Source organism: Nicotiana tabacum, chromosome 20, assembly GCF_000715075.1.
Source record: "Nicotiana tabacum cultivar K326 chromosome 20, ASM71507v2, whole genome shotgun sequence".
Classification (NCBI taxonomy): domain Eukaryota; kingdom Viridiplantae; phylum Streptophyta; class Magnoliopsida; order Solanales; family Solanaceae; genus Nicotiana; species Nicotiana tabacum.
In genome coordinates, this window is record NC_134099.1 from 31433274 (window position 1) to 31458038 (window position 24765).

General features: G+C 34.7%; 1 protein-coding gene and 1 long non-coding RNA gene across 2 annotated transcripts; both read right to left on the bottom strand.

Annotated features, from left to right (window-relative positions):
- Nucleotides 1–535: 535 nt before the first annotated feature.
- On the bottom strand, nucleotides 536–4902 carry LOC107769087 (hydroxyproline O-galactosyltransferase GALT6). The gene is made up of 7 exons (XM_016588277.2): nucleotides 3772–4902; nucleotides 2879–3114; nucleotides 2500–2790; nucleotides 2276–2404; nucleotides 2008–2181; nucleotides 1188–1295; nucleotides 536–1002 (listed from the first exon to the last, which is right to left on the bottom strand). Exons 1-7 carry the CDS (start codon nucleotides 4601–4603, stop codon nucleotides 796–798), a joined length of 1977 nt encoding a protein of 658 aa, XP_016443763.1. The 5' UTR covers nucleotides 4604–4902; the 3' UTR covers nucleotides 536–795.
- Nucleotides 4903–17400: 12498 nt separating this feature from the next.
- LOC142174852 (uncharacterized) lies at nucleotides 17401–24469 on the bottom strand. The gene is made up of 3 exons (XR_012703937.1): nucleotides 23915–24469; nucleotides 18058–18193; nucleotides 17401–17976 (listed from the first exon to the last, which is right to left on the bottom strand). It is a non-coding gene; the product is annotated as an uncharacterized LOC142174852 (long non-coding RNA).
- Nucleotides 24470–24765: the final 296 nt, after the last annotated feature.

Consider the following 24765-nt stretch of genomic DNA (forward strand, 5'->3'; position numbering starts at 1 on the left):
GTTATCAATGGCGAAAAGCGCAAATAAAGCATGGGCTTTCATGAAAACAAAGGTGCAAATAGAGGGGGAAAAATACAAATATCAGTCCAAAACTAATAAATTATAAGCATGAATAACAAATATATAGACAAAGAAATTGAAAAAATAGTACGACAAAATAAACTATCAATTGTTTGGTGTCGCCTCTTCAGGATTACACTCATTGGCAAGGAAAAGTATGCCTTAGAGCATTGATGACGACACTGAAGCGCCCACTAAGCGAGGTGAAACACTCAACATGTTTTGAGCCTCACTTCAGGGCTTAAGAGCGCCTTTACAATACTGCAACGGAGTACTTTAAAGGATTCAATTCTGCAGTCTGCACTCAGTTCTTTGCTGTTAAAACAAGGAGTACTATTATTTGATGTGTCTTTATCACTACTTATGAGAACAGCATTTCTAAGTATGTTGTTGATATTAACAACAACATAGCTCTTAATCTAGCAACATGAACCTAATTCTATCGAATCTGCAAAAGACTGCTTGCAGTATGACATTGAAAATGAAACCTTAACCCGGTTGTGATATTATACCCTTGAATTCTACATTACAAGAGCTTAAGCTGCCATTCTTTTCATATAGTTTCGCGAGCTCCCATGTCCACTAGCCTGGGGGCACAAGGTTGGTGTCCCAATACAAGAAGCAACAAATGAATGAATAAAGTAAATATATTAGCCTAAAAGGCTAATTTACTCGCGTTATATGTACAAGCTCCTTTTCAACAATGTCTAATACTAGCTAAGAGGGTACAACTTGTCATCTCACATTACAGCACCGAGGTTTTCCTAGTAGCAACTTTCTCCACAGGCAGATCATTTGCCTTGGAGATTGATAATGTGCAGTGTAATAATCATCAATGCATCCAAACTGACAAAACTTCAAGCTATGAACGTACTCTACGGGCCTGGAGCTGTTGAACTGCTCTACCCACATTCCCATGCTCACGTCTTCCATCTTAAACAACTGCCAGCAGGTCAAAATATATGTTAGATGAATTTCTTTTTCTGTTTGGATTCCCATAAGGGACCATATCACCACTCGATCGGATGGTGCCATAAATGGGGAGTCATGCACATTTAATATAACGTGGAGGAGGAGGGAGAGAAAAAAGCGAGAGAAGTTGGTGTATTTCACAAAAGGTAACTTACCCTCAGTTTATGTTTCTCAAACTCGGAAACTATGTACTCTGCAATGTCAAATGAGATGATATAACCAGGCCCATTGGCATAGGGTGGATAATCTTCTTCTGGCCATTCCTGTCAATCCAATCCCCACGGGAAAAATCGAATGTCAGAAGCTAGTGATTTCACAAAAAGGGTTCAGGAACCACATAAAGGAATTCATTATGTATGACAGAAAACTGCATAAGGTTTTTTGATGAATCCTCCTCATCGGCAAAATTGTATCAAGCTTAGTAGCTTTTTCTAGAATCATCGTAATTGAAATTGAAGTAATCGTTAAAGGTAATAGTGCTGTTTGGTGTGGTTTCTAATATAAGAGGTAGCCCCAGTACAAAACCCGATCAAACAAGGAAAACCGAAGACCAAGCCCACTTTCCTATGTAGTCCAATCTCAAATGAAGGCTCGGACATTGTATTATTTGCCTCTACATGGATGAACTCTTCACTGTCACTCCAAGGAAAAAAAAGATTTTTCTTTATATTTGTGTCACTTGGACACTAAACCTTTGGTGATTTGAATCACTTAGTTGGAGGTTGAGCCCTTTTGGTTTGTTTCTGCCGCAATCCCATACTACTCAATCGGCTATGCGAATCCTATATATTCATTTATCGGAAACATGAGCTCTTTTTTATGGCCATAATGAGGTTGCCCACTTTTGCCTATTAGGGAACTCTGATGTCCATTTTTCCATTTATAATGAGTTAAACTGTTAAAGGCAGTCGAAAGTCAGTAGACTACACAGTACATAGAACTGATGCGTAATATTGATAGAGTGAGAAAGTCTACCTCATAGGTGACAGCCCATTTACCATGTCGAAGGGGCTTATGGTAGTAATTGATGTTTCCAACATAAAGGCTTCTACCACTACGCACTTTCTTAACTTCCTTCATCACAGCATCAATTCTTACAAAGGTGTCATCATCACACTTCATTACATACTTTGCAGCGACTGTACGAACCTGAAATATTCCACGAGTACATAAATGTTAAAAAAGCATATAAGAAAAAACTGAGGCCTAGATGAGCATGTTGGAATTTTGTGATTGCACGTACCCCATATTCACAAATTGCTACAGTCTTCAATACAACAAGGTCGTAATTGTCCATATAAGGAACTATAACAATATCACCAAAAAAATCTGCTTCTTTCACTAGCTCCACATTTATCTCCTTTCTTCCGTGCTGCAATATATCAATTCAAATATAACCACATGCAAGGCTCCAAATATGATAAATCATTTTCATGAATCGACACTTCTGTATAAGCCAAGTCTTACCATTGCCACAAAAAAACGGGCTACAATGTTTGACGATTTAATTGATGAATGCTGCATCCAAGATTTTCTCACAGCCATTCTCTCAGCAAAATGATTGCCTGCGGAAAGGATGCCAATAAAAAGCTCAACGGGTCCATCAGGAAGTGGCGGAGCTTGCCACTTGGGTAACATTTCCAAATGCCTCTGCGGAGCAAAACTCGGATGTGTTGACGGTAACGAAGCAGCAAATACAGAATGCACATCAATATCCCCGTTAACAAACAGTCCTGTTGCATCTTCAAGAGTAAAACCCTGTGAATTCACAACAAATAAGTTTATTAACCAACATGAATCATAACAGAACATCAAAATATAGTAATAATTTTTAGACAATACTCACAGTGCGATAAGGAAAGGAAGTAATATGCCTTCCATCTACATTGATGTGATAGCCTTCTAAGCCAGCACTGAGAGTAAGCACAAACAACTTGTTCTCTACAAAAGGGTATGGCCAGTCGATCGAGACCTTCTTTGTCCTCCCACTAATAAGTCTCTTCAGCCACCACATGGCCTTTGATTCTTCAGAGTGATCATCATCATCACGAATCCACTTCTCACACTTCACCTGTCCGTCCACTTCATTCACAAACACAGACAACATTAAGTTAAAATCTTAAACAATACCATCCAGCAACACAAAATACTTTACATGATAAATCAATAATTGATGTTCAATAATAGCTCCGAATTCAGTTAATCAAGTTTTACATTTATCTGATAGCTTATTCAATCATCTATTACTATCAATATCTTTGTGAAAATTCGGGTCAATCAAAATTCAGCTCATACAGCCCAACAGAAGTTCAAAGTCTGACTTTCCTTTCCCTAAATTTTGTTGTAAAAATGGGACATTTAACAACCAAAAACAGCAACACACGCTGTGGAGAATATTTAAAAATTCCAACATTTCCTAAAGAGACGCGCAAGCAACCACGTCAATAACAAACACTCAGCGTACAAAATGGCTAACACTTAATCTCAAACTAGTTCGGTTCAGTTATATGAACAATCTATATCTGTTCCATTCTAATCCGACTCATTTCACTCCAATACTGGTAATTAATTTCTCTTTAATGCAACTTAGGATTCGCCAAAACTAGAGTTCTCTAAACTTCACACCTATCCCTACCAGCACATAACGTAAATGCAACACCAGCAACTAATGCACCTGAATTAAATAAGCGACCAAACAATTAACGAAAATGCAATGCATCAACAACATAAATTCCTCACCAGTTTCCTCACTAGGCTTGGATATCCAACCATCACACCTCATTGCAGAACCCCATTGCATCCTATAACATGTATTCTGCTCAATCACTGGCTTACCACTCCAATCCCCTTTCAACCTCGGATTCAAATGCAGTATCCTCGGTGGGTCCTCTCCATCAACTGTCTTCAATCCTTGCAATTCCATCATAAACTGTGAAACCATCACCGTCTCCTCATCATCCTTCACCAAAGTAATCTTAGGATCCTTCTCCGCGTGAGCCCACCTCGGCCTCCCCACAACTGTTATATGAGACCCTAAAGTCAATCCACAAGGTATCACCATTATCTTCCCTCCAGCCACAAACTCACTACCCCACAAGGACACCGAGTCAGGGCACGACTCGGTCCTATTCTTCTGAGTCAAACTCACTAACTCGCTCTCAACTTTCCCTGATTCAATATCCTGAAACAGTTTCTTCCCAGTAACAAAAGCATCCCTAACCACCTTATGCAACTCAGAGAAATCGTCTTTATCAAAACTATCAAATGTTTTTTCATCAAAAATCAATCCGGATATTTTCTTGAACTCCCCCATTTTCCTTTTAGGTAATGATAATCCCATTTTTGAAGTAAAAACTGGATCTTGACTCATACTGTTTAGTCTACTGAATTTGGAGTTGGAATCAAATGGTGTAGAAATAAGTTGAGAGGATTCTAGCTCAAACCCAAATCTAGAAATCAAAGGTATTTCCAAAGTAACTAACATAAAATACAAAAACAATAAACCCATCAAAACTTGAATCGATCTGAGTCGACTCACTGAGATTACTGAGTCAAACCTAGCTCGTTTCATTTTCAAACAAAAAAAACAGAACTTTCTTTCTGGGTGTGTTTCTTTAAAGCATAAAAAATGGTTTTTTAAAGAAGTAAAATTCAAGGAGAAGAAGTTAACTCAAAAACCCTAGATTTTAAAGAGGGTATCATTATAGTTCATCAACTCAGATGAACTGATGTTACACACTTTTTTAGCTTATAGAATCTTATAGGTATGTATACTTGTATCTAAATGGAGAAACATTGGTCTGAACCAGGAAAAAGTTTATTTCTATTTTGATTATTCGAAAGTGTGAACAGATCATTAGCTTTGTGATTGAGGCTGTCCGTTGAGGTGGTGGGGTTCGAAATTGTAGGAAGAATACAACAACCGATGTCGTTTTAAGCAAATGAGATAAGTAACTGAAAAGTCTTCAGGTTAGTCCTTGTCTACTTAGTTAATGTTAGTTAATAATAGTAGTATCATTTGTAGTAATAATAATAGTATAATTTCTCCTTTAATTAACATAATACTCTTTTAATATTGGAGATATAATGTTTCTTTCCTACTTTAATATTCTCCTTTATCATTATAACTAATATATTAAGGGGGTCGTTTGGTTAATAGTTCGAATTTTAATCTCGACGTAAATTTCGTATAGCGTAATAGAGAAAATTGGTTTGCAATTTTAAAAAATAATTGTTGCATGACTAATGCAGTCGTTTCATAGATGTATATATATGCATTAAATAATGCTACGATTTATATATTATTTTATAAAAAATAGAATGTAGAATAGAATATATCGTACTAGCAATACGGTGACTAAACTATTTAATTAAAATGCCCTTACAAACTATTAGTCATGTATAGGAATTTTTTCATTATTAATCGATACATAACAGTATCTTCATTATTAATTCTCATAAACACTCCCTAGAGTACAATCCACGTATAACTAATATTAGAATCAAAAAACTCATAAATAACAACAGTAATAATAAATCTAGTATAAAAAGACTCCTAAATAGATCCTTCAAATCTATTTCTTAATTTTTGTGTTGAATTAGCATAACTATACAAAATGTTAACGATGAAAGTACTCCATTCGTATTTGAATTTTGAAATTTTAAAAAGTGTTTCTTTGATCGTATAATTTTCATATACCTTTATCTATTGTATCTTATAGTAATTTTTACGTAGTTTTCAAAAATATAAATTTTATTTAAAAATTCTATGTCCAAATTCACGTTTAAAATTAACTCATCTGGCACTCGAAATTCGCATAAATTGAGATGGAGGAAGTAGTAGCAGACTAGCAGTAACTAGGGATGTAAATAGACCGGTTTGGTTCGGTTTTTATCTAAACCAACTATATCGTTTGGATTGATTCGGCTTTGCTGGGTTTTCGGTTTTTTCGTTATATAAATATTATTTCAATCTTACTTTGTTAAAATTTTTATAAGTAAATATATGTTTAGTAAAAATTGAAAATTTTTGACAAATATATGGGCATTAAAATATTCTTATGAAAGAATTTTCTTAGTATCACATAATAGGTATTTTTGTAGTCATTTGACAATAATTTTACGTTGATGTACACTTTTAAGGTTAACCGAACTTAATAATTAAATATAAAAATAAAAATAAACATAAACCTATATAATAATATGTTCTATTTAATTTAAATTATAAAATACCATTTCAAATTCAAAAAAGATATAAGAATTTAATAGATCTTGACATATGAATATGGAAGAACAAAAAGATTTGACGCATTTCACTAACACTTGATAAGAAAGTGATCATACAACCCATTATTTAAAGTTAATAAATATAGAAGCACTTCATATTTAACTAAATATTATATCCCATAAGAGAATCGCAAATATTTTTAGATTTTTTTTAAATCTATAAAAAGATCTTAAAGTATATATAAAAATTATATATTTATATGTTATTATATATTTATATGTCGGTTTGGTTCGAATTTATTTACTCAATATCAAACCTAATCCGATTTTTTAATCGGTTTGATTTGACTTTTCAGTTTGGTGCGATTTTCTGATTCGAGTGTACACCCTACATAAAACTTAGAATTACGTTAGCAATTTAGTTTTCAATGTAGGAACCTCAGCTATCGCAACTTCTTCTAGAAATATAAAACGATGGGACTTACTTTATTCACTATTTCGAAATAACGCTAATAAAAAGTATTTCCTATATGGTGAAATTCGAATTTCAAAAGTCAAACAAATTTTTCTTTTATCATAGTTTTTTTATATTTAATTTGGGATTGTAGTATGTTTCGTGGGACCAGAGTTTTGAAGGAAAAGCCGTTGGAAGTAGGGTCGGGTGTTGGACGGGTCGTGGACCGTGAGTTTTGGTTGGTGGCAGACTGATGGCGCTGGCTTCCTCTCTATTGTACGTTGGAATTGTCCTTTTCTTTAATATTTTTTCAAAATTTTGAAATCTTAAGCACCAAAAAAGTTGTCTTATTAGACTCCTGTAAAGTATTAGCAATAATTAAAAAGGGAATAGAACAGGGGAATGATGAATAACAAAAAGAGTTAAATGTGAAATCAAACCTGATTGTTCAATGATCAAATATTACAATTCAAAATATAATGATACGAGTCTGAGTTCGAATATCTTGCAAAATCAAACTTCTTCTGCTCCTTATTCGCAATAAAATAAAAATGAAATATCACTTAATAAGAAGGTAATTCATGAGGATTTTGCTTGTGATGAGTAAATTCTTACTTGCACCTGATTTTTGCAACAAAACAAATGAATATAAAATATGTGTCTCTTGTACGCGTATTTACAATTCAAATGAAATACAGTCAAACCTCTCTATAACAGCATCGTTTATTTCGAATTTTTTTGGATGTTATAGCGTGCTCGTTTATTCCGAATTTTTTTTTGGATGTTATAGCGAAGTGATGTATAGAGAACGTATATTATAACATAACATAAAATTTGGTTCCGAAAAAACTTGGCTTTTATAGTGAAGTGTCGTTATATAGGGATGTTGTTATAGAGAGGTCTGACTGTGTATTCTTACTATAATCTTTAACTAATAATATTGAGTTGCATAATTTGATAGAAGCACTAAATGCAAATAAGTGATTAGAATTTTCTTATTGAAAATGGGCCAAAACAACCCCTATCGTTTAGTAAATAATTTACTTTTATGCTCCGTTCACATATTGGTCCAAAAATACATACAAGATTATCTTCTAGTCTAAAACTACCCTCGCAATTGATGAAAATTTATGTAATCCCTTTTCTAGTATGTTGATATTTTTTGAACGATAGGGGTATTTTTGGCCCTTTTCCATATTTTTTACTGTTCCTTTTAGCTGTCAATGAAGGTGACAGCCATGGTCCTTATTGCTAAATTTATGAAATATCCTTAGCCATTAGATGGATCACCTCTCTATTACCGTACCCTTTTGATAATATTTGCCCAAAGTTTTAGGAAGTCATATAAAACCTTGTTTCCTTCCTTTTTTTTTTTTTTTTGTATTTTTATTGTACTAAATGATCTTGACATAATTGAAATATTTTTTGATGTCCAAGTTGTAACGTTTTCCAACCTGTATTTTGTTTTCTTACTCCATTCTTCTTTTCAGATGGATTACTAGAACTATAAACAAAGTTACAAGCTGAATTTATTTATAGCTTCGGATTTTGTATCTTAATTATTAGATGAAACAAACTAGTCAATAGCATTAATAGGTAATCTAGAATAAATGGTAAATAACTTGTAGATTAAATTACATTTTTAGTGATAAAAAGTGATAGAAAAAAATCAATCACATTATCATTGTATATAACATAAATCTCATACATAAAGGAGGCGACACACTAAAGTCTAAACCTCCAGTTCTTTACATTTTGCACCTCTAACATATGCTCTTTTTTTTTATTTGCACCATAGCTCAATATTTTAAATGATGTGTACCCCGCTCTCTTTATTTCCTTATAAAACAGTAAAATCACTCTTTTTTCTCGAATAATCTATGAGGGCAAAATAGGAAAATATAAGTAAGAAAAAAATATCGGGCAAAATGAACAAGAGATTAGTAATATCTCGCCTATAAAAATTTACATGCATATGTATTCACACCAAACAATACTAATTTATCATAATTAGAAGATAAATTAAAGTGAAAATATATAATATTTATTAACTATAGTTTAGTGATAACTACCACACACTCTATAAAAATTTAAGTATATAGGTGTTCACACCAAACAATACTAATTTATTATAATTAGAAGATAAATTAAAGTGAAAATATATAATACTCCTATTTATTAACTATAGTTTAGTGATAACTACCACGCCCTAAAAACTTCATCTTAACCTTGGTATACTCCTCTGAAAGCATTATCGTTTGCGCTATTATGGGGAAGCACTAAAGGCAAGAGTTTATATTTAAGAGTTGACAATCAGAGGACCGATTTCAGCCATTGGAAAAGAGGGGCAAGTGCACGAATAGCCATTCTCAGGAATGTTATTTAGCAATTAGCCAGTATTTATTTTGTCCTGAAATAATAAACTAAAAATCCTAAATTCAGAATAACTTAGAACATTTTTGTCCTGAAAATTTGAACTGAAATTCAGAACAAACGGACTAATTTTTAAATAGCAGCCTTTTAGAGTGCCTGTCTAGTGTCATTGCTACTTGAAAAGGCAATAACCCAATAGTAAATATGGGTTTCAAAAACCTGTCTATTGGGCTGGGTGTAATGAGAGCTGAACGGCCCTTTGGGCACGAGAGGCTGGGGGGTTGGGCTGGGAGTACCCGCGAGGGGGATTGGAATCAGTAAATCGGTGAAAATAGCATGGACTAGTCAATTTTTAGATTAGTAATCCTGTTTGCAAAGTAATTGAAAACTAGTCACTATTTTGCTAAAATACGGAAAGTTCCAACATAATATACTGGATTATAGACCTCTTGCGTATAAATTTTCGGCATATTATATTGGAACTCCAGTACATTATGCTGAAATTCATATGTAAAAAATTCTAACTCCATGAAAAAATAGCTAAATTTCGATTACTTTGAAACTATGAACATTTTTCGATTACCAATTGTAAATCTGACTATTTCTAATTATTTTTCGGCCTCGGTAATAGCCCGAGTCTCGATCCGTTTGTGCACCGCAGTTAACCAAAAAGATTATTTTAATTCTAGCAATTTATTAGACATTGTCCCGCGATTATTTCTGCAATCTGACCATTGGCCAACACATATAAACGGCCTAAATCTAAATGGCTACCCAACTCCCCGAAAAACCCCAAAACCATCAAAATTTAGGCTTATAAAATTACAGTTTGGCGTTAAGTTCACTATAAATACCTCTAACAATTCTTCATTTTTCAGACCTCTTCTACTTAGCATAATTACAATTCAAAAACAATAAAATGTGGCCTTGTTAACTATATACAGGGTCCCGATGATGTCTAACAAGGACTCTAAATCATCAACAAAACCTTCTTTACACCAAAAATGGAAAAAATAAAATAAATACTCTTCTCTTTTTTAATAAGGTAAGTGAAATCTTCTGATAATTACATATTAATTTTACATAATATCCATTGGAACTTCAGTCCATTTTTTACTCCTGAGAAATTTTTCCATACACCAAAAATCTACTGATAGTATTGTAACGGGTCTAGCCATATACAAGAAAACAAAGCTAGAATTTTTTTTAAAGAAAACATAGCAAGAGGAATAAAGCATGAAAGTTGTTGAAACTAGACAGCGGACACAAAATGTCCGAAAACTTAATAGTTGAAGTTGTACAGATTATCGACAAAAGGAAGCAAGATTCTAATTCACTATTGTAGTGTAACATGAATGCGCAATGCCAAAGATTTGAAGCTTAGAATAAGTCATCCCCTGCAATGTAACATAAAACAAATGAGAGTGAAAATTTGAAGGGAACAAAACAGTGAAGCAGGAAAGGCTTTAACTGAGAATAGAAGTAAACCATATACAGTTTCTTCACCATGTAAGATACATATGAATTATGATACAATTGAATAAAGGTTTGAAGATAAGGGTGCCGAATAAACGGGTCACACTAAATTTGGACGTGTTAACACTGCTAAAAAACTGTCAAAAAGCGTCCAGAAAAATCAACTGAAATCGATCGGAATCGAACAAAACCAACCGATTTCCGACTGTTTACAATTCGTCGAAAAAACAATGGTTGCTAATGCTGAGCGAACCGCAGTTGATCGATTTTTCCGACCGAAGTCGGTCGGTGATCACGCCCAACTATGCCTTATAAAAAGGACAAAGCGGTCGTTGCAAATATAATCCGGTTTACAAGTCCAGAGTCGAATCCCACAGAGAACTAAGGCTTAGCTACAGTTGTTCACTATCACTAAGAATACAAGCTTGAATAATTCCTAACTTATAGATATTACATTCTTCTGTTTAACAAACTAACTAATAAATTAAAATAATAAATTAACACTAAAGATACTACAGGTTGGAGAAATGATTAAGGAGGTCTAGAGTTATGATTTCCCCAATTGTTGGAATCCTTCCCGCTATGTTTTCTATAATTTTGCCTAAGTATTCTCTACCGATCATGAGCGCTCTGTGTGTTGTAATTTTCTCCCGAGAAATTACAACAATTTACTAGACATACTCTCCCGAGTTACGCTAGCTGGCTTTAATTACAGCTCACTTAGATCGCACTCAAGGTTTCGTTATCCCTAATCCCACCTTTAAACCCTTGGTTATTGATTCCTCACATACGTCGGGAGTGATGTTGTTCAACAACTACCTAAATGCACTCTCTCCCGAGTAATACATACTAAATAGGCACAACTAATTGATGGTCCTTCAATCAACCACAAGAATAATATAGTTGAACAAATAGAGAAAATACTACGGCTCAATTATAATAAAAACATAACAAGAATTTATCTTATAAAAGGTTCCATCAAAATCCTAGATAACAAATTAGCCATTCATAATAGTATATAAAACTACAATACTAAAAGTCATAACCAAAAATGAAAAATAGGAAGAGGAAGGAAAAGCTCGTAGAAGAATTCCCGCCTTGCTCTTATTGTGTCTCTGCCTTCTTAGGTCGAATCTATGTCTCAAATCTGTCCACCCCCTTTCAAAATACCATTTTTCCATGTATATATACCAATTAGGGTTGGGCCCAAATAATTACACCTTCTCCTACGCGAAAAAGGACACATTTTCCAGACAGGACGTGCGTTTAGACCGCGCTTGGACCGCGCATATCCACTTTGATTATGTCTGCTGAGCGCGGTCGCGCACTTGACGTGCACTTTTCTCCCGGTTCTGTTGGGAATTTGGAAAAATGTAAAACATGAAAGTTGTAGCCCTTTGAGTTCTCTTTCCAACCATATTTTATGGGACCCAAATGGAGTTTTGAATAAAACGTTATGTACATTTTACTAGACAGTGTGAGATATGCCTACTCGATTCGTCGTTCGTTCTTAACTATCATCCGTTGATCCCCGAACACGATCCAGGCTTAATTTCTTGGTCTTTTACTCAGACTTCAAGGCTCAAAATAACTTGGATACATTCCATAACATTTATATAGCTCGGAATCACTCCTACAATGCATAAAACACACAGTTAGTGCAAAACACTAGCGGTTAAAGCTCAAACTCAATTAAAGTGCAGTAAATTAGAGTGTAATAAGCGATTAAAATACGTAATTATAGCCTATCATCAACACCCCACACTTAAACCTTTGCTCGTCCACGAGCAATCAAATTACACTTTATATAGACACAACCTTTTTTTTAAAAACAATTCTCCTAACTCATCACACCAAGAATGTTTAAAATAGACTAAGCACAAAAGCGTAACAGCTTAACCTCAAGATTTAACTCACACGTACCACGCATTATTCACAACTCACCCACGTACTCTAACATAGAGGTCAATGACATTACCTTACCTTTATGAATCAAGTGTCCTCACACAACAATAGAGAGCAGTTCCACATAATAAAATTTAAGAACACTTAGGAACTTAAGATAGAAAGAATTCACTCATTCTCAGAAATAACATTCATATGCCATAAAAGATGCACTATAGGCTTGCCCGTAGTGTATTACTCTACCTATCGAGCTCATTCAGTCTAGGATCAAGTAGAACTTTATTTTCTTGTAATGTAGGTTGCGGGACAGGTAGGATACATTTAGATATAAGAGTGACTACACCTCCCTAAGCACTTTAATACATATACTTTAACATTCAAACTACATACTTATGTCAAACCAAACTCCAACTTCACATCAATGTATTTTACCCCAAACTTCTTTAAGCACAAGCACAATTACATCAAGAGTCACCACTTATCAAGGAATTTTTTTCGTAACAATACAACTATTTTTTTTTCTTTTTTTATTAATTCATATGGCTCTTACTTTTTCAAAATAGTGCACCTTTCTCCTTATTTCATTAGTTCCACTCAAAAGCCAAACCAACCACTCCACACTTTAACTTTTACACAGCTCATAACAATTTAAGTGCTCATGAGATGTTAGAAGGTTCAAATAGATGGTTAATTCAAACAAATGGGTAAGGCTTGTAATGTGGTTGCCAAAGAAACATGAATACAAGCTCAAAGGGGTTAACTACGATACATAACAATTACACGGGTAAAATATACATATCTGGCTCAACAACAAAATGCCTATATCACTTCTAATACTGAACAAAACTACTATTTCGCTTTGCAAACACACGGGGCAAGTTCTAGGCATCAAATTCAATGCACAAAATAACACCCAAACCTCACACACACATGGCACATAACTTACTTAGGATTGGATTCATCAAGACACTCTAGTCAAAGCAGTTAAGCAAAGTTAAAACCATACAATTTAAGGTACCTATACAAGAGTCAAAAACTGAGCTTAAGCGTCACAACCAAAGTACTCACTATTCTCAAGGCATAACAAAGTCAAGAGATATTGCTTCATTTCAAAACACAACACAATGGCTCCTATTCCTTAAAAAAAGACTAACTACACCCGATTCAAATACAACCCTTGAAAAGGAACCGCGGCACAAAGAAAAATCAAAGGGGAATTGCTACACTACCTAACAAAAAAAATCTTTTTGATTTTTTTTATTTAGACTTAAGTCCCTCAAGAAAATTATCTAATAGATCCATAGTCGGGAAAAGTTCAATCTTTTCAATTTAAAAAAAAAATTCAATTAAACTAACATAACTAAAATAGCATAGAAAGTCACCGAGACAATCTCCTCACCCCACACTTAAAATTGTGCATTGTCCCCAATGCACACCCATACATACAAGAGAGTAAAAGAAACTCCCTGATAGGCCAAAGGCCAAAGTACTAGCATCTCATGGGGTACTCAGACTTCTCCCATATGCCTCTTCCTTCGTGCGAGTACCTCACACTTAGTTCCAACCATCTAGTTTGTTGTTGCATCCTTCCAATAGCTTTGCTTTCCATGCTTCTAGAAAATCAAAAATTGATACTACAAAAATAATACAATTAAATAAATAAAAAATAACTAATTGGCCATTCCATGCAACATTCCTGTATGATTTAAAGAGAAAAAAGTAAAGTTGGGTTGCCTCCCGACAAGCGCTTGATTTAACATCACGGCACGACGTGAATCACTTTCTGCCTCCACTTCAAACTTATGAATTGGACCCAAAGTTTTGATTCTGTTATGTAATCATGCTCCTGGGTGGTAGAATGAATCTGACTGGCCCAATAAAGTAATATAGTATTCTGCACTTCTTGGCCTTTGGATGAGATGTGTATTTTCGACTTTTTGGCATGAAGAATTCAGAATGTAGGCATCTTGTTCCTTACTCCTTGACTCCTCAAGTGGCTCGGATGACTCTATTTTCATATCATCATCCATACACAATGTGAAAAAATTCTTAGAGTGTGGACCAATGCGCTTAACTACACAAACATTGGGATTGTCAACATCCTTAACACTAATGACACTCGAGTCAACTAAATATGTATCCTCAATATCCTTGGTTGACTCTAGTATCTCTTCTACGACATCAACATCCTCAAAATCTAGTTCGATTGATTGTTGGTGTTCTACTCTGCCCTTCTCCTCTAGCTCATCCTCGTATTTTTTTAAATCCTCCAGTATAATGGCAATTTCTGCAGCCAGTTCATACTCATATTGGCTACTATCCACAATGTCAACTTGTTGCGCTTTACAAGATTCAATTAATTTATTCGCTAGAGTCTCCAAGTTGCGAATAGTTTCCCCTTGCCTTTGTACCCGCAATTGTATCTCATCATATTGTTCCATAAGGCACTTTACAATATCCTCGATCTCTTTCAGGTCCTCATACCTGGGTTCTTTGTTCCTATTAACTTCACAAGAAAAAGAAGAACCATCAAAGTAAGGGGTTGGGGGAAGATAAGAAATATAAGCATAACCATGAAAGTGACCATCTTGACCACCACACATGTCACACACATTCCACACATAAGATTGAGTTGGTGCACATAACTCGCTCTCGGGAATATTTTGATAATTTTGCCCTGCGTGGTTTCCTCCATAATATGCATAACAAGGATCAAAAGTTGAATTACCAACATCAAAACTCTCATAATTCCAAGATGTCGTATCTCTCAGATCAAAAATAAAAATAAATAAATAATCAAATACACGAAAACAAAAATAACAGTTCAAACTCGCAACCTAGAAATATGTACACCTACAACTACACCGTTAGTTTTCCGGCAACGACGCCAAAATTTGATCACGCCCAACTATGCCTTATAAAAAGGACAAAGCGGTCGTTGCAAATATAATCCGGTTTACAAATCCGGAGTCGAATCCCACGGAGAATTAAGACTTAGCTACAGTTGTTCACTATCACCAAGAATACAAGCTTGAACAATTCCTAACTTATAGATATTAAGATTTTTGTATTTAACTAACTAACTAACAAATTAAAATAATAAATTAACACTAAAGATACTACAGGTTGGAGAAAAGATTAAGGAGTTCTAGAGTTATGATTTCCCCGATTGTCGGAATCCTTCCCGCTATGTGTTCTATAATTTTGCCTAAGTATTCTCTACTGATCATGAGCGCTCTGCATGTTGTAATTCTGTCCCGAGTAATTATGACAATTTACTAGACATACTCTCCCGAGTTATGCTAGCTGGCTTTAATTACAGCTCACTTAGATTGCACCCAAGGTTTCATTATCCTTAATCTCACCTTTAAAGCCCTTGGTTATTGATTCCTCACATACGTCGGGAGTGATGCTTTTTAACAACTACCTAAATATGCACTCTCTCCCGAGTAATACATACTAAATAGGCACAACTAATTAAGTCCCTTCAATCAACCACAAGAATAATATAGTTGAACTAATAGAGAAAATACTACGGCTCAATTATATAAAAACATAACAAGAATTTATCCTATAAAAGGTTCCATCAAAACCCTAGATAATAAATTAGCTATTCATAATAGTATGTAAAACTACAATACTAAAAGTCATAACCAACAATGAAAAATAGGAAGAGGAAGGAAAAACTCGTAGAAGAATTCTCCGCTTTGCTCCTATTGTGTCTCTGCCTCCTTAGGTTGAATCTGTGTCTCAAATCTGTCCACCCCCTTTCAAAATACTGTTTTTCCATGTATATAGACCAAGCAGGGTTGGGACCAAATAATTACACCTTCTCCTATGTGAAAAAGGACACATTTTCCAGACAGGACGTGCGTGGCCGCGCTTGGACCACGCATATCCACTTTGATTCTGCCTAAAGAGCGGCCTGAGCGCGACTGCGCACTTGACGTGCACTTTTCAGCATGTTTTGTTGGGAATTTGAAAACACGTAAAACATAAAGGTTGTAGACATTTCAGTTAGCTTTCTAACCATATTTTGTGGAGCCCAAATGGAGTTCTGAAAAAAATGTTATATGCATTTAACTAGACAGTATGCAATATGCCTGCTCGATTCATCGTTCGTTCTTAACTATCATCCGGTGATCTTCGAACACGATCCCAGCTTAATTTCTTGGGCTTTTATTTAGACTTCAAAGCTCCAAATCACTTGAATTCATTCCATAACATCTATATAGCTCAGAATCACTCCTACAAGGTATAAAACACACAGTTAGTACAAAATACTAGCGGTTAACGCTCAAACTCAATTAAAGTGCAATAAATTAGAGTGTAAGAAGCGACTAAAATATGTAGTTATAGCCTATCATCAATCGGTAATTATCAACGCACTTTGACCAAGTTATCTGACACAAAATAATCTTACCAACTGAATTCGGTCGATACTATTGAAAATAATTTTTAATTATTTTTAAATTAGCGACTGACTTTAGTCAGAATTTTAATTCTCCTTTTTTTAAAATTACTCAATTTTGACCGATTCCGGTCGAAATTGTTAAAATGTTTAAAATTTAAAATAAAAAATTTCGATCGAAGTCGGTCGTTATTATTAAAATATTTAATATTTAAAATAAAAAATTCTTACTGAAGTCGGTTGTTAAATTCAAATTTCTAGGAAATCAAATGAATATTTCCAACCGACTTTGGTCGGTAGGCGGTCGGTTTTCTGAGTAAGTTTTTGGAAGAATACATCTATTTTATAGCTGCACCATCTGCCAACAACCAATCACCTATAATGGCAGTATCACATTGTTACCATTCAACCAATAACAACAACAACAACAACAATAATAATAATAATAATAATAATAATAATAACAACAACAATAATAACAACAACAATAACAACTATCAAAACTATATTAATAAAACATCGTACCCAACAATAAAACGCTTCACAAGTTAAAAGCTCAAACATCATTTAATGAGTGTTTTGTACTACATCATCTCCATCTCCACTACTAGAAGCTTCATCATTGGCATGATTTGAAGGATCACGACGAGAAGGATTAGCATCTGGGGAAGGCTTACGAGACCGGGGAATGGGGAAAGTACCACTAACAAGAAGATTGGCCAGTTGACCTTGAAGGACATTAAATTATTGGTCCGTCATTTCTAGATGAACTTGACGAGTACCAAATTATTTATCTCTCTTTTGTTCTCTAGCCTTTGTCTCTTCAAGCTCCGCTGTCAGCCTTGTGATATTCTTCTCCATAGACGAGATAGTCGGCCTATCAATTGCCTCTCCCTGGGTGGAAGTCCCTATACCTTGCAATCCAGCCATGTAGCGCCGAAATGAACTCTCTGGAAGGTCATATGCTATCCCTTTTTTAAGACCACCGACAACATCAAATCATATCTTCTGCGCTTCTTCGTCGGAAAGGGGTGGTCGCTCGCCATGCTAATTCGGTGGCAAGCTCTTAGTATACTCCTCCACATTAGTCTTGTAGCGACTATTTATTTAGAAGATAGAAAAATATTAACTATATAATATTATAAATATTAATTCAAGTTATAGTAGTTATGAAACTTACATATGTAGTCTCCGCTCGGTCCTCGACCCATTTACTTGGATCTTCGGTGCCTTCTTCTTCCGGATGTATCCGTATATGCAGGTCCCCAGGATATATCTTTCAAAAATTGATTAACAATGTTGTTTGGATTATTGACCTACATGTAGTGTTAAGTAAATCACAAGTAAGCAGATATATTCATAAGTGACAAAGTATGTATATTTACATGCGAGAAAGTAGGTAAGATGCACTTACACACTCTTTAAATCATGACTCAAATGTAGAATATACAACATCATGGCCAAATTGATTCACGAAGTCACTGAGCGATACATTGAAAATTTTGTTTGTTGCATCAACCAAATTAAATAGTAGTCCATGTAACACCTCTTTTCTACCCCCGCAAAAGAATAAATATGTATAAATGTTATGTATTATGGATTGTTGTGGGTTAAAGGGTTTTTTCAATTGAAGTGATAATTTTAAAATAGGTATTATTTTATTGTTCAGAGTCGCCACTTGGAATTGGTTTTTGGGTGTTCCAAGTCACCTTTTGTTTGAATCCCTATTCAAAGGAAGATTTGACTCTTTTATTATTAGTCTACGAGAACAAAGTTCGGGTAAGGAATTCTGTTGACCAGGGAAAAGGTGTGAGGCACTCCTCGAGTCCCGTGGTTCTAGCACGGCCGCTTGATTTACTTAAAGTTGGATTTAACTAATTTTGAAGAAACTTTGTTTTTATTTGATTTTTCATGTTTTATCCTATCCGCTTTTATTTCTTGATTATTAGAAAATTAAAGAATATTTTGAATAATAAGATGTCATAACCATACTACGCAAGTGAATGCATGATTCACGAAATTTATTAATTTATTCATAACAATGCTACGCAAGCGAATACGCATTCATGACAAAGGATTATTAGCACGTTATTACTTTTGAAAAAATTGCTACATTTGAGGAAAAAACTATTTTTTTTTGAAATTTATTAAATGTCAACTACCGTGCTACGCAAGCGAATCCACAGTTATAAGCAAAGGATTAATTAAACTAGAAATTAATTAAAGCTATTAGGTACGGTATGGGATTATTAAATGTCAACTACCGCGCTACGCAAGCGATTCCGTGAGTTAAATTGCGTCTACTAATTGCCTAGCGTTTAAACTAATTATTAAAGTGATTAAGTTGTCCAAATATTTTAATTACAAGAACATAATATGAATTTTAGTTATTCGACTACATTTATTTATTTAGCATCGGGCCAGCAGGAATTTTCTATGGAAGAGGGGCCAATATTTCATGGCCCGGATGGTTGTTAAAAGGGCCAGACCAACTAGCATGAATGCTTGGGCCTGGACTTAATTTATTAAGCTCAACTATTTTATTTCTTTCCATTAAGAGAAAGAATATATCCATAACTCTTTAACAAATATTTCCAGAAAACTTCTCCTGGTTTAGCAACTTAATTCCATACTTCAAGATATACAACTTCGTTAAAAGAAAGATATTAAACCACTAAAAATATTATATTAATATTTGAAGAGTTAAACGGACCAAACAGAGGAATAAACTATTGCATAAACTTCAACACAAACAATCTTTTTTCAATTACATGTCCAAAGCTCACTTATTTACTTGCAAATCACATTCAAAAGATAAGCAAAATGAACCACTGTGCAAACTATGCAAAGTGAAGCTCCTTAATTCTTCATATAGAATCCCTATACTAATAAAAGTATGTATTATTAAAATATATAGCTATTAAAGAGCAAGAAAAGCTGAAGCTCTTTTTAAATTCCCATTTTTACTTGTTTACCAACACATTAACTATACATTAATAACTCAGGTACATAAAACAACTAAATATGAAAACAAACAGATCCAATCAGAGAATGCAAAGTTGAACATTTTCTCATTTCTTATAATAATGTAAGGATCCAAACACATCTCAAAACAATATCTTCATTGCCTATTGCAAAGAAAATTACTCTAAAGGTTGAAACAGTTATCTAATTGCAGAATTTTAGCAGAAAACAAATGACCTTTGAAGATGTTGAACCAACAAATAGAGCATAAACTAGAACCCGACAGCAATAGCAGCACCAAACAGATAGTAGAAAACAACAGTAACAGAACTCAAGAATACCCCTGAAAACCCTGCAAGAAAGCCCTTGAACTAGAAACTAGTAACCCCAGAAATTACTTGAGAGATCTTTCTGTCTTTCCAAAGATTTTGCACACAAACAATACTCACAAAAGCTCTAAAATTTTAGCTTACCATATGTGCACAGCTGCTGATTTCTTTAAGATATGTGCCCCTTTTTGAGTGTTAAAGATGATGGCAAAGTGTGTTAGAGTGTGTTTTTTCTCAAAGTGAAAGAAAGACCTCTTTAAGTATGAAATATAAGTCCTTTTGGATAGATTTTGGTTCACCAAAAATCTATCCAAAAGGACTAACTTTTGTGTGCCAAAATAGTCCATTTTCACTAAAAATCTAACATAAAGCAAAGTAGTTGTGTTTCCAGCATGTTTGAACAGTAAAATACCTAATAACCGTGCACTTTAAACTCAAGTATTCATCTTTTATCTAAACATAACTGAAATTCATCTTATACACTCAAACTCCAACCAATATGAACTAGCAAAGTAGAAACAAGACACAAAATGTGATTGAACTAAGTATTTAAACAAACTAGATTAGAATGAATTCGATTTGTGCAAACTAACATGGAACAACAACTGAATTTCACAAGCTAAAGGTCGAAACAGAAGTTTAAACGAACATCGCTAAACTATCACGATTAATAACAACTAACGATACAACTAACTATATAAACAATTCAACTAATCTTTTGGTTTTTTCATGAAACTAACATTAAACATTTATTAACTAATCAAAATAGAGAAAATTAAACAAATTCAAAACCAAACGGGCAAACAGAAAATGAGGGGAAGATTGAAGTATACCGAACAAAATGAGGCATCGGAGGCAACAAGCTAATTGCGAAGCAGTGATACGACTCGAGCAAGTGTCTATTGTCGATTTTTATCGAAACCTCACTCTGGAGAATTGGAGGCTAGTTTCGATGAAAATTGAAAACAAAACCTCGCTTGAGGCCAGTGTGAAGAGAGAAACAGGAGGCCGCGGAGTGGCAGGTCAGCGGCAGGTTGGTGGCAGTAGAGGTGGCCAGCAAATTTATCATCAAAGTTTTAGGATGATATTGACATCAATAGGAAGGTCTTGAAGAGATCTATCCGTTGATATAGGTATTGTAGTATGGCGGTGGCCGGAGCTTCATGAATTTAGGCAAAAAGGTGGCGGATAGGGTTTCTTAGATCTAAAATTCGTGGAGTTTGAGGGAGAATTAAAGGATTTGAGGCTTTGATTAGTGTTTGGACCGGAGATAGGAAGGTTGGTGAAGTTTTGGGGTAGATTGGAGCCACCGTCGCGGCGGCGAATAGTGGCAGTGGCGGCGGCCAAGAGAGTGAGTAAGGAGGGAGCTAGGGTTTAGTTATGGGGTGAAATGGGAGGATTTTCAGATTTTTAGAGCTTTATATTTGGAGTGGGAAATGGATCTAAGCCATTGGATCAAGAATAATAGAGGGATGAGATTTGATCTTAGTTACACTTAATGAAACGACGTAGTTTAATCATGAAACTACGTCATTTTGGACTAGGTCTTGGCAGGCTATTTGTTGGACTGGGTATGACCGAATTGGGCTCAAATTTTGGGCCAATTTTGGCTCAATTTTAATTAAAATAGACTATCCCAATCCCTTTTCTCCCTAATGAAATTATAATCTTATTTAGTACTAAAGAAAATGTACAAGTAGAAAGAATTTTTTTTTGGTATATATAATTCAAAGATACAAATAGAAGGTAAAAAAATTATTTTTGGTATTTTTGATAAAGGAATGCAAATAAAAAAATTTACAACCAAACTAAAATCATCCAAATACTAGTATTTGTAGGAGAATTAAAAGCGAGCAAAAATTAGGTATTCAGAGCTGCCCCTCTTTGCTCGGAAACATGAAGAGTTTTTGTGCAAAGAAAAGTGAATGCCATGGCTAATTTTTCTTGCATAATACTCCAATGAAAGCATTTTTTGGAAAAAGGTGATCGAACCTTGCTTCAGAGGTTGCCTATATATCCTTGGCTATAAAGGAATCAGGTCAGCGTAGTTCATGGAAAATTTGGTAGCTGGGACTACCGGACACTAGAGTTAAGACTGTTGCTGCTATTGTTGCTGTTACTGTTACTTGCTACTATTATTGTTACTTGTTGCTTACATCGAAAGAAAAAAGAGAAGAGAACTATGTATGTCTGCAAACTACAAAGTTACAAAATTCCTATCTATGTGTCTTCTAGAGTCAAATCTTGATTCTTGACCTTTTTGCTTTTGTTGACCTTAGATTGGATCTTGATGCTCTTTGGAGAAAAGATTATGACTCAATCTCAGTTGCTTGCTTTACTGATTAGAAATTGAGAAGATGAATCTTGAAAAGCTGGGTTACTGACACTTTGTCAAAGTTAACTTCAACTATCCAGTAACCGAAAGACTTATTCCTTCTGATGATAACTGAAACTTCAAGCTTTGATCGCCACAACCTGTGCTCTACGGCGAAGCTTGCAAAGCCATCAAAGACGAACAAAACAAACAAAATGTTCTGTCCTGGTTTGGCACTGAGTGTCACACCTCCTTTTCACTACACCCGGAAGGGTATAAGGGAGTTTTTCCAATTTAAGTGACAATTGAAACGAGATTATTTGTTAAAAGATTTAGAGTCTCCACTTAGGAGATTTATGGTATCCCAAGTCACCGGTTGAATCCCGAATCGAGAAAAGGTTGACTCTGTTATACAATCTACGAACCAGAAATCCGAGTAAGGAATTCTGTTAACTTGGGAGAAGGTGATAGGCACTCCAGAGTTCCGTGGTTCTAGCACGGTCGCTTTGATCATACTTGGCTTATTAAAATTGTTTAATTACTCATTTTAGAACCTATGTGCATTTACCTCTTAACCGCTTTTAAATTAAGAAAATTACCTTGAAAAGTTTTATTATTATGAAGAAAAGTTTGGCCAAAGTTGCGCGAACGCATACTCCGGTTTTATTAGAGTTAAATTTGCAATTATATTACGCGAACATATATATAATCACAATACTAATCTAAATCGGGCCTAAAGCAAACTACGATGGTTCAAATTAATAAAACGCTTGCGAGGGCCATGAAAAATTTAATTGATGGCACGCCTCGATTTTAAAAGGTACTAACTCTTGAATTCAATTTGTGAGGTCCATATATTATGGGTTTTAAATATGGCACACCTCGGAAAAAGGTATATATTTTAAAGGGAGTTTAAAGGTACACTAATTATCACAACCACGTCACGGGAGCCGTACCCGTAGTTGTAATAATTTAATTGCGTGCTTAAAGCAATCTACGAGATTCATTTTTATATCTAAATTATAGGATTAAAGACATACCAACAGAAATTCTATGAACCAATGAAATTGCTATACTAAGATAACATCAACAGGAACAAATAAGCTCCAAGAAATCAACTCGTTTTTAAAACCAATCACAGTTTTGAATTTCTCGGAGAATAACTATGGAGGTACGTCCATTTCTTCTCCACAAACTCACAATAGCAGTTGGATACAAAATTTTCACGCACACAATTACTACAAGTTTAGAATTCTCAACATTCCAACTAATTGATAATGGAATTTAAACCGACAAATCCTCCAAAACAAATAGGCACAAAATATTACAATAAAATTCATACTCAACATAGCTAACAAGAAATATGCAATTCGAAGAAATGCAACTGAATCATGGACATAAACATCATACTAACAAAAAAGTGAACGGACCTTTAACCAAATTGAAACTCAACCTCAAATCGGAAACAAAGAACAATGATTTCAAATCGAACCTCGACGGCGCCGGAAAATACTAGGAATTTTCTGCTCAAGGCTTCTGTTGGATTTTCGCCCACTTCTGATTAGCAACAGATTGTGAGCGGACGAAGTGGATCAGTGAGTGTGTGTATGTGTTCGCCGCTGAAGCTTAGGTCTGCCGTTTTTAGTTTTTTTCATTGAGCTCAAAAGCTTTCATTTTTGGCTGCTGCCTTGGAGATCGACAAAAGGAGTATCAAGAGGAGTGGTGTTGGAGGCTGGTTTGGTCTAGGGGTCGAAGGTGATCGAAAACCGTTCTAGATTAGGGATCTGTTTTTGGTTTTCTTCTTTGTGAGGAAGATGATCCTTCTTCTCTGATGGAAACGGCGGTGTAGTTTTGGCTTTTGGGAGCTAGCTTTGCTGATTTTTCTTCTAGATTTTAGGCCTTGGTTTTTGTAGAAAGAAGCAGAACCGATGGGATCTCCTTTTGGAAAAATGGCGGATTCGGTTTTTTAGGTCTATCTCTATTTGAGATTAGGTATTATTATATAGGGGTAGGAATTAGGTTAGGGGTATGGGCCTATGAATTATGGTATTGGAAATTATGGGCTAGGTCCAAAATTAGGCCTAAAAATTAATTGCTTGAGCCCAAGTTCTATTCTTTCCCTGCGAACGAGATTAAAAATACGGTCTCATTTATTAATTAATCCTACTATTCAAATAATTATTAAAATAAAACTAACCATTAAAACAAATCTATTTTTGGTATTTTCAAATATCATATTAAAATAAAAATATGATACTACTTTTTATATTTTTTTTTAAGA